The sequence below is a fragment of the Paramacrobiotus metropolitanus genome, unplaced genomic scaffold (genome assembly GCF_019649055.1).
Source record: "Paramacrobiotus metropolitanus isolate TYO unplaced genomic scaffold, Prichtersi_v1.0 Parri_scaffold0000001, whole genome shotgun sequence".
Lineage (NCBI taxonomy): Eukaryota > Metazoa > Tardigrada > Eutardigrada > Parachela > Macrobiotidae > Paramacrobiotus > Paramacrobiotus metropolitanus.
The window spans coordinates 3,073,731-3,084,415 of NW_026570221.1; the positions used below are offsets into that span (position 1 = coordinate 3,073,731).

General features: G+C 38.5%; 2 protein-coding genes across 2 annotated transcripts; both read left to right on the top strand.

Annotated features, from left to right (window-relative positions):
• The first annotated feature begins 278 nt into the window (after window positions 1-278).
• On the top strand, window positions 279-2,039 carry LOC129581132 (uncharacterized). The gene is made up of 3 exons (XM_055472033.1): window positions 279-404; window positions 493-693; window positions 1,192-2,039. The coding sequence occupies exons 2-3, from the start codon at window positions 506-508 to the stop codon at window positions 1,619-1,621; spliced, it is 618 nt and encodes a 205-aa protein (XP_055328008.1). The 5' UTR covers window positions 279-404; window positions 493-505; the 3' UTR covers window positions 1,622-2,039.
• Window positions 2,040-2,488: 449 nt separating this feature from the next.
• Window positions 2,489-10,399, top strand: LOC129594241 (uncharacterized). Its single transcript, XM_055490900.1, has 5 exons — window positions 2,489-3,001; window positions 8,025-8,126; window positions 8,417-8,554; window positions 9,300-9,409; window positions 9,961-10,399. The coding sequence occupies exons 1-5, from the start codon at window positions 2,746-2,748 to the stop codon at window positions 10,219-10,221; spliced, it is 867 nt and encodes a 288-aa protein (XP_055346875.1). The 5' UTR covers window positions 2,489-2,745; the 3' UTR covers window positions 10,222-10,399.
• The last annotated feature ends 286 nt before the right edge of the window (window positions 10,400-10,685 follow it).

The window sequence follows — 10,685 nt, forward strand, 5'->3', positions numbered from 1 at the left end:
GCATTGCATAGGCTAAAATACCTTGCGTAGAGAACGGCTGCCGCTTCGCCTTAGGCTGATTAGGGGAAGCGATTCAAAGAGCACGTCTTAAACGGCGATGCCGGAGATAGACATTAACATTGTGATTCGTTCCTTAACGAACCCTTATTGATCGATTACCACGACTTCCTGTTGTGTGCGTTAAAAATGCCATCCAGTTCGTACTCGTCCCGTGCTCACATTTACTGCGTGTGGCGGACAGCAAAACCGAACCGGAAAAGTGGAAAACACCAGCTAGTACTGCCGATCACAGTTGCTGCATGAGCCTGCATCAGCAGCAGACACCACAGAAAATTTACATTTGTTTGCTGTTAGTTTAACGGCTGTTTCGCTGTCTGGACCGAAGGCTGATTTGTATACCCAAGGTAAGAATAGCGATAATTACACGCGCGATTTCGATAGCAAAAAAGGAGAGGCATAAGCAACTACGATTAAACGTTAAATTTCTTCCAGAGACCATAGCATAATGGGTAATCGGTGCGTGGAAAGTTGTCTCCTGCTGTGGGCGGCACTAACAGGGATAGCGGCATGCCGTAGTGACAACGTAACCGTTACAAATCACACTACTGTTCCTGCAGCGTGCCCACCGCTGAATTGCTCACTGCCCGCCGCGGAGCACATCTTGGCGCTTATCGACGAGATGAAGAAGCTCAAGTAAGCAAAAGAAGTAATCTTTCCATGTTCTTACTACAAATTTCAACCAAAATGGTAACCTTTTTTTTTCTTTTTTTTTGCAATTAACAACTGACCCTACTTCGTAACAGACTGTAACATTTAACATATGTTCTATCATCTCCGTTAACCAGCTTCGTCCGTTATTATTTCAATCAGCAGTTAACGCCAGTTTGCTGAACGTTGTCATTTTTAGCATTGTAAACGCTTTATCTGTTTAGTCACCTCTCGAAAACATTAAGAAGCACTATTAAACCCTCTCATGATAACATCTTACGGGCGTCAGCAGCTGAATTTTAAACATTTTTTTCCAAACAATTATTTACTGTATTTTTGGTTACTTAATCCAGACGCAATCTTTTTCCGTGGGTTATAACGCATAATTATGCGAAATTATATTGTTTTGTAGAAGTATGTAACAAAAGTGCTTGCAAGATTTTTCCCGAATACGAAACCATCAATCGTTTTATATTTCTGCAGTTGGTTTTTAAAGCAAGCACTGGATATTGACTCGAATGACTCCACCAAAGAATTTACTAACGAAACACCTCAAACGTCCGGTCTTCGCTCGTTCCCCTTTTCCAAGTCCACCATCGTTACGCCCGCCGCCGTTGCTCATGCTCACGAGCCGCACGACAGCGGCGTGACTCGTCCACGCTCGGGAATCGTCACGCGGGCGGTTCTCCATGGCCTGGATAACTTTGTCTACAACCACACCATCCTCTTTATCGTCCTGCTGGTCATCGGAATGGTGCTGCTGCTATTAGTGCTCTTCTTTACTCTGGCCGCCCTCATCGACGCCATGCTGGAACGGGATCTGCGGGGACGCCTGCAGCTGGCCGGTCGGATTATCATCGTGTTCCTGGCGGGCGGCGTGGTGGCTGACGTCTTTCTTCACCGTTGTTCATGAAGCAGTTGATGTGGCGCTTTCAGTGCGCGTTATTAAATTACGCGTTATTAATTAGGTGTTCATACAATAAAAAATTTAAATTGTAATGTAGCAACACTTATGTCATAAATTTGTAGCAACGTAATAAAAAAATAATAGTTACGCAAGGCTTAAAATTTGACTGATTAAAGGTTAAACCTGTGTTTCAAGGTTTTTGGCTCACTGAAAGTTCACGCAAATGTACGGTGAAAAAAACTTTGCTTGCGCATATTTGACCCACCCTATTAAGTCAGCACGCTTCTGTCTTCTCTGTTATAGTCTGTGTTCGTGATACCCTCAGAAGCGATTTTTCACTGAATTTTCGAGCCGCGAACCGGCTGGCCAATTTGCACTGTTTTACATCTATGTTGTATACACGTATTTGTGTAATAAAATTGTTTGCTTAAAACGTTTCCTGGTTTTTAAATACTTTTTCCGGAAGTAATTTGTACAGAAGTAAGTAAAAAGGAAGATAACTGCCGGCTGTCGCTTTTGTCACGAGTTGTCAAAATTCTGCGCAGTCCATTCGCGCACTGTAGCTGTATAATTACTTTCCGGCTACATATTTCCTGAGCCCAGCTGAAGTGGCAGGCACTTATAAAACAATCATGGAAGAAATCATTAATTTTCCTGAATGTATTAATCGGTTGAACGTTAACGCGCCGCAGTCATGAATCCATCTGACCAGCAATCAGTGCAGTGCACACTTACAGCAAAACCGGTATTTTGCTAGCTCTTCGCGGATTGTATCGATTAACTCAGCGTGCGCCGTGTACGTACGACGGCGCTGCACCTGCTCCGTAAATACCTGCTGCTTTCTTCGTACAGCATTCATACACACACAATCCATCTCTGCACACTTTCCGCAAGGTGCCGTCGCGGCGAAAAGAAAACACTCGTTGAGCCAGTCACACCAGTGTTGTCACTCTTTCAGTTTCCTTCTTTTATCACGCGCTAAATGCCACATCATGATGTGATATCCATTGTCGTGTAATCCTCTTAACAGCATCCAACAGAAAAGGATTTAAATCTTCTTTGGAGGGGTTTGCTTCTCACGGTGTAGCACTGCTGGGAATATTTGTTGTACAGCGTCCAGCGGATTAGGAATGGGCGCGGCGCCCTGTTTACTGTCGCTGGGCACTATATGCGGCTGTATCGCTGTGGCCTGCGTGGCCATCGCGTTCAGTACGGACAATTGGCTGGAGTACTCGGTGAACCGGGTGGCGATTCTGACCACGATGAGCCAGACGTCCGATGATCCACAGTACGCGGAGGTCCCGTTGAATCTTAACCGGACACTGATTTATTTCCCGCGGACCATCGGGTTGTGGCGGATATGTTTCCCTATGGAGATACCATACGGTAAGAATCACAATCTCTTCGCGAAAAATGAAAACGCTTAGTTGTAACGAATACGGAGCAGAACACGCTCGTCTTCTGTTTTAACTCCGATGCTGGCTATTTACGCGCACTGTTTGTGTGTTCTTGTTGCACCGTAATTGTTAATTTTGTTCTTAATTTTTTAACTCGAAAAATTGTCCATAACTTTATTTCATGTGGCATATTGTATAACAGTGTTTCTAGAACATCTTGTGTAGCTCCAGAATAAATATTGCGTTTAAATTTTATGTCAATTTCAATTTGCCGTATCTCACCAGAAGAATGGCGTGTTTTTAGGCCAATTAAGGCGATTAAGTGATTGGGTATAGAGCGATATTAAACACTAAAAAAAAGTGCTAAACGTTGCGAGAAATGTATCCAGTGGTGTGTATGCGGGAATGTTGGCGCCCCGCGGCGCGACACTTTTTCCCCAGCCGGTTTTGGCGCGGGCTGGTTTTTGACTAATTTTGTTTTGCTGTGTCAGCGTGTCTCGAAAACGTGGATTGCCTTGCATGGAAGTGGTCCTTCTTAATATGTCGATGCGCCAGTTTTCTTTAGTTAGGCAAAACACTTCCAGATTCACTAAGCAAATAATCCATCAAAAAATAGAAATGTTTTTGCATTTGTGGGCCTTAAATCTACCCAAAGTTGTGTCTGATAAAAGTAAACAATATCCAGTCAAAAAATATTACTATTTTTTACCAAAATTTCAAGCATTTTCAGAGCGTATTTTCAGAATGGGCTAAATAAATTCACAAAAACTGGATAAAATCAGCACATATGAAATTTTATTGATTTTTTTGTATTATGCGCTCGTATTTGTCAGAAGATTTTAAGGACAAATTTCAGATTTAGTGTGATCTGTTTTCAATAGCGACCTTCTTCGATTTCCGGGAAATAGGTGGAAAACATTAATAAACATCATAGAAACTGCGCATTTAATGCCGTTGCACCGGTAACTGGCTGGTTGATCGTTGTATAACGCTAACCCGAATGATTTCCTCTCAATAATCTGAGAAATCCATCACGGCGGACATGTCGCTTGAGAGATCGATGCAGAAGCGTGGAAAATGCATACAGCAACATATGTCCATTACATCGATAACGAGGCAGGTAGATTTGCTTAGAGCCGCTCGATTTGCGCGGCTCGCTAAGTAGGTTAGCTAATAACATATCGATACACGGTAGACGCGATGTTACAGTGCAGCGCGTTTTATTGTGCCGCTTGTCTCACGTGTCCGATCCGCTCGGTGTTCCGGCGGAACAATATTTTCTGTTCTAGATTGGGGGCACTGCCAATGTGAAGAATAATATAAAACTGCGGCGCAAGAAGCAGTGGAGCATAGCGAGTGGACAAGTTCACAGTGGCCGCGGTGAATATCGACGGTGCAGTTATAATTATGGCCGAGTGCAACCGGTGTAACAGGCTGTTCGTGTAAATGCTACGTAGCACAACAAGTGCAGCTTCGCGCTCCCGTGTGGTGTTATTTTCATGGCCAATAAAAATATCAGAACGCCGCTAATTTCTGTCCACTAGAAATCACCGAGGAATTGTCAGAAATATTCGATGCCGAATTTTTAGGAATAATTTTTTTAAAAGGGTTTGTTTTATTCACTTTAATTCGTCGATTATGAGTGGGAAATTAGTGAGTGATAAAAGCTCAAGCTGCTGTTGATTTCTGTCTGCTCAAAATTGCTAACTTTTAGCCAGATTATTTTCAGCTGTGCCTTTTTAATTTTTCCAGATAAAATTTCTACCAAATTGTTACTGTAATTAAATTTTTTTCATTGAATTTCATAAGTAGAATTAACAAGTACGGGAATATTTCAATTTTTTCTTACCTGATAGCGACACCTTTCTAAGAAATTGAGTTTGCGTTTTGGGTATAATAAATTCAGTTTAAAAGTTTGGAAAATTCTTGAAGTGTTCTTTAATTTGTTTTCAATTTTCATCTGCAATATTTGTAAAATTTTGTAGGGGTAATTTTCTGGTGTTAGTTTGCTATGACAAGTGTGTCTAGCAAAGCAAAAATGAGTAACTTTTCGAAAAATTCTGGTAACAAAGAATTTTATGATTAATTGGCACTCACCATAGTCGGCCGATGAATAATTTCGCAGAACATTTTCAATTTGTGTGTTGTGTTTGTCATCGATATTAGCGATCCGGTGGGTTATTGAAAATTTCCGCCGCATAATGCGCGGCAATTGACTCACGTGTTAACATCCGTGTTCCTTTCGCTCTTTTTCCCGGCGGGCATGCAGCAAGTTTTAAGCGGTGTTAATTTTCTTTTGACAGTTAATTTTTCACTACCGAACGTCGGATCAGAATCTTAAACAGCATTATAACCGATTGCGACGTGCCGTTCGGTGCGAACGCCATTTTTATCGCTCCGACCGGTGTGTTTTGTAGCCTTGAACGGTTTCCGTGCTGTAACGACCTCATCGATCAAGGAAGCAGATTTTTCCATCGATAACCTGAACAAATAATAAAACTATCAGATAAAAAATTAAAATAATTAATAAACCGTTCTAAAATAATTAAAAAAAATTAGAAATCTTGAAAAAATAAAAGAATTAAAAAATTTTAAAGCACGTTTACGGTATTTAAATCATAGAAAAATCTCTCTAATTATACAAACAAAACTTTGGGAATTAAAAAAATTAGCATCACCAATTTTTATATAATTTTTGGTTATCGTTTATTTTGTTTAATTTATTGTTTGAATATTTAAACAATTATTCTTTAGCTTAACAAAATAATATCACATTTCGCTTTACAACATTTCCTTAAAAAATTTCATTATTTGCGCTATATATTTTTATTTTGTGTGTTTACATAAATATTTCGCATTTTGATTTTATTTAAGAAATTTTTGTATTTTATTTCTTGAGTTTTTATTTGTTTTTGTTTGTTTATGCGTGCAGTTTATTGAAGAAGGATATCTTGACAAACAAGGTTGGCGTTGAAGGAGAAAATCATCGGCATCATGACCACAGCCGCGGTGTGGTAATCCGATCTGGGTTTACGTGTGTAATTGTTGTGCGGCGGGGGATATTCGACATTTGTTTGCGCTGACTGCTCCACGCATGGTTTTGCGTTACGCGGCTGTCGAGTGCGCTGGTTGCGTGTTTAGATGAAAAGAGAAAATCAACTGACCATTAGCATAATCACTGCGTAAAGATGCTGGCACTGCGGTGGACACCCGCAAAGCGTCTTTTGTGCTCATACTCGACTTTCCGGCCAATATACTTTCGCTGCGGCCTAATTAATGCCCATTAATATTTATTGCTCATTTTCTCATGCTTGTCAAACCAGTGAAAAAATAGGAAAATAACAAAAATTCGGGTTTTTTATCTTTTCAGCCGTTTAATTACAAAGCTGTTACATTACCATTTTCTGGGTAATTTCTTCAGAAAACTTTACACAGTAGAAAAAATTGCCGCTAAAGTTAAAAAAAATATGGAAAACCAATTTATAAAAATTAAAAAATAAGTCATGTATAATTTATAATTTCTCGAAAATAAAAATTAATAAAATTTAGAATTTTCTGCGACAGAATTTAAAATAAAATGAATTATAAGGTCAAAAACAGCAATTTCATTCTTTTTATCATTTATCGAAGAACACAAATTGTACTTAAATCAATTTCTACTAAAATATTAACCAAAAATAAGTGTTAATGTTTGTTTTTATTTCTTTGAGTATTAAAAATTATGTCATGCTAAAAATTTTATAACAATTCTTCATGGCGCATGCAGAGTATCCGATTATCGGCGTTATTTACGCCGTTGCGCAACCAGCACACAAATCCGCTAGAAGTTCCACCGTTATGGAATATTACGGCGCGGAATGTTTGTGCAAGTTATTAGTGTGTGTGCAACAATTTTGCCTCATGTTTCCTCTATACAGCACGGCCGATATCGCTGTTTGCACAAGTAGTTCACAACTCGTGCGGTTTACAGTTCAAACAGCGATTATGAGCCGGGGAGAAAAAACATCAGCGAAAAATGCCGTGCAGCCCCGGCATGCGGAGAGTTCGGTGGCAGAGGTGAATATAATCGGCAAGACAAATTTACTCAACAGGTTTACACGCGGGTGTAATATGCCGTTGCCGATCATCATCTTACCGCGTTGCGTTGCTGACCAGGGGATACATATGTAGAATATCGTACGCTGAGTGCTTGACCAGAGAAAAAATGCCGATTAAATGCACCCCGGCAACAATAACACGTTTCCCACCAGACAAACACACCCGCTGCAATAATAAATTATCGAGCTGTTTTTTGCTGACATCCCCAACGTTGCAGCAAAATATGTCTCACAAAATTTTAATAAGAATATTTTTTGATTTTTTTTTGAAAATTATTTTCCTATTTTTATTTTTAATGTAACGTTACTACTGTTTTGTAAATACAGTAGCTTGATTACAGATACAGTATAAATGAGCAAAGTTCATTTTGAAAGAAATTTGCGCAAAAAAAGCAATAAAATTTCACAACAGGAATGCGAAATTTTTAATCCAAACTTCCATAATTCGCAGCATAAATATTGCATTTTTCTAAGTATTTTGGGGCCTAATTTAGGCACAGTTTTTCAAAATTAAGCTTTTTTTTGCCCGGTTCTTTTTGGCAGCTAACCGATTCAAAAGGCATTTAAATGTAGTAATTAATTCGCATGAAAAAACTGCGTAGCCTAAAATTGTTTAGCAATAAAAGCAAAATTTTTTACGAGAAGTTTAAATATGCAGTTAAAACATCTAAGCAAAATACAGTAGCATTTAATTTATATATACTCTTATAACTTTTAATCGATCAGCTGTATATGACTGCAAAAGCTTATAGGTTATTGTGGCTTTATTAACGCAAAAGAGAAATTTGAATTAACTTTTTTTTGGGCAATTTGTTAGCTTCTACAGTAGAAATTATAGAGACTACATTGTTTACAGTATTTCGTGAATGTTTATTCTTTATCAGGAAATTAATTTTATTATTTTGTTTTACACAGGCGTTGATGTATATCGATCTCCAACGGACACCAGTTGCGTGAACGTCGACTACCCGAAAGATCTGGATAGCGGGATGGACGCGTGGAATCGTGCTCGCGTCCGTAAGTAATTCACGTGACCTTTATTTGGCTAAAAGCCGCGCTCACCAGGAACTACACGGCTTTTTATACATTTCTAATTACCGGCTAAACACGCTCCTCTGACGCGCTCCCTTATTCAGCACAATTATACTTAGCGGCCGACAAATGCCGAATCAATAAACAGGCATATATTCTACCTGGCCCACCACTTCCGGTGGAGAGTGGGAAAGCGTGCTAGAGGATAATACACAGCTGGTGTTTATCTCGAAACGGGAGTGTATGTATTGATTCATGACGATTGCTTTGTGTAGATTTGATGCGGACGATTCTGGCGCTGTTCATTGCTGGATTCGCCATGGAACTGCTGAGCTTCTTTGTGGGAGTGTTCGGCTGCTGGCGGAGGAGTCCCGGCTTGTTGGTCACGACCGGAACTTTCATGATATTAGCCTGTACGTTTACGGTTAAAAGCGCTGTAAGATACACTCCAAAAATTTTTAGAAAAACAATTATGCAAAGTGTACCTTGAATTACATATTATAATAACAAATTCACAATTATGGCTGAGAAAAATTTCATAAAATAAATTTAAGACCTTACCGAAAATGTTTCTTGTATGGAAATACTTAAATTTATATTTATTCATAAAAATTATATTAATAATATAATAATTTATATTACATTTATTAAATTATTTTCAGTTTCTTGTATACTAAAATAATTCAATAAATTATTTGCTATTATGAAAACATTTTGACAAAAAAGGAGAAATCTTTTTAATAATTCATGGTCAATGAAATCAGTTTGTTCATCACAAGCTGTGAAACAAAAAATCTATGGATTTTTAAATTAAGCGAGGTGCCGCTCATATTATACAGTTTGCGACGGATTAATTTCTTTCCTTTCCATAAATTATTTAAATATATTTAAATAACTTATGGAAAGGAAAGAAATTAATCCGTCGCAAACTGTATAATATGAGCGGCACCTCGCTTAATTCAGGCGCGGAAGTGATAAAGTGTTATGTTTATCCTGATTTGCTTGGCACTAAGTTAAACATTAACGGGAACATTCAAATTACACCCAGCAATAATTTCACACGAATAATTATGTTGCCATTTATAACTAGCATAACGTCGTATATAATAATCGATAACGTAACGCACATATGTAGACTACATTGCGTTGTGCTTTCAGGGTTATTAGACGCGGGTGCCCTGGCGATTTGGCACGGTGTGGATTACATGGAGACCAAGCGCATGCAGTTTCCCACCAATGTATACTACACATACCGCACCTGGCCTCCGGTGCGTATTATTAATTTATTAATGACGGTCTCATTAGTACAATCGATGCTAATCATGTTACTTTATATAATCCGTTATTTTATTACGTGCTTTTATTCATGCTGTTCTCTCACCTTTCCTTTATAAAAACCGTTGTATAACTGTTGCTTAACGTTACAATATCAGGCGCATGACCATTAAAAGCCGCTTGAATTTTGTCAAATTTTATTGTTATTATAAACATTATATAACCAAGGCGTCAGCTTTATTATTCTTTTATTAAGTTTATGAATGTAAATGATGACCCCACAAATAAAAATAGACAAAAAAATGAAAAGGAGAAAACAAATTTTAAAACAACTGGAAAGAGGTGTTTTACAAATTTTAATTGTAATAAATCAAAGAAATTTTTAAGGATTAGTTTACAAATAAAGAATTCTGTGCTCCGGGAAAAACGATTTCTCAAAGCTTTTTTCAAACCGAAGGTCATCTGCTCTACGTATTTTTAAACATTATAGTTTTGATAATGATTTTTGATAAGAAAATAACAACATTTTTTCTATTTTTGGCAGATACTACAGCAGTACACCACGCGGAACTACAGCTGGTCGTTTATGCTGGCGTGGATCGGCTGCGGGATGGCACTGGTGTCGGCCATGTTCCTGTTGGGCGGCGCAGCCAGTCTGCGAGCTGAGCGCCGTCGCGAGAAGGAACGCAATGCTCAATACATGCTGCCGGTGTACGGGAATTACGGAGAGAAGAATGCGCCCTACTACGCACACGCCTATCCGGGACCGCACTATTACTACAGCTCTAACAGCTATCGTTATTAATTGCGATATACTTATTATGTTCTCCCAATTTTTTTGATGTACAGTTTACCTTGCCAATGTTTCCATAAACGCATTACGTTGCTAAAAATCCTAGAGTAGAATACCGTATGTTACCCAATGAATACTATCCGGGCATGCAACGTATCGTGCCAATTCAAAAAAACCTGACGATTTTCGACATCGTTATCAGAAATTAGAATTCAACTTGAAAACACTGCTACTCATACGGTAATTAAGTAACTCAGTCCTAGCTAAAATCTAATGTTCATTTTACAAAATACACTTAATGATAGCGATTTTTACTTATTGCTAATTTTGCAAAAACTTGTTAATTTTACAAGATATTAATACAAATAAGGTTTATTCTCGGGTTGAACATTATTCCCGAGTGAAACCTGGAAAAGTAGAACCCAGAGGTCACAATAACGCGTCACAGTGTGGCAATAATGCTGCCAGGAGAAAAT

Bases quoted from the DNA above. Each gene is read 5' to 3' on its own strand.
- LOC129581132 (XM_055472033.1), top strand. From the start codon at position 506: ATGGGTAATCGGTGCGTGGAAAGTTGTCTCCTGCTGTGGGCGGCACTA. The intron at 694-1,191 runs GTAAGCAAAAGA...ATATTTCTGCAG, and splicing joins GACGAGATGAAGAAGCTCAA to TTGGTTTTTAAAGCAAGCAC.
- LOC129594241 (XM_055490900.1), top strand. From the start codon at position 2,746: ATGGGCGCGGCGCCCTGTTTACTGTCGCTGGGCACTATATGCGGCTGT. The intron at 8,127-8,416 runs GTAAGTAATTCA...TGCTTTGTGTAG, and splicing joins GTGGAATCGTGCTCGCGTCC to ATTTGATGCGGACGATTCTG. The intron at 9,410-9,960 runs GTGCGTATTATT...TATTTTTGGCAG, and splicing joins CATACCGCACCTGGCCTCCG to ATACTACAGCAGTACACCAC.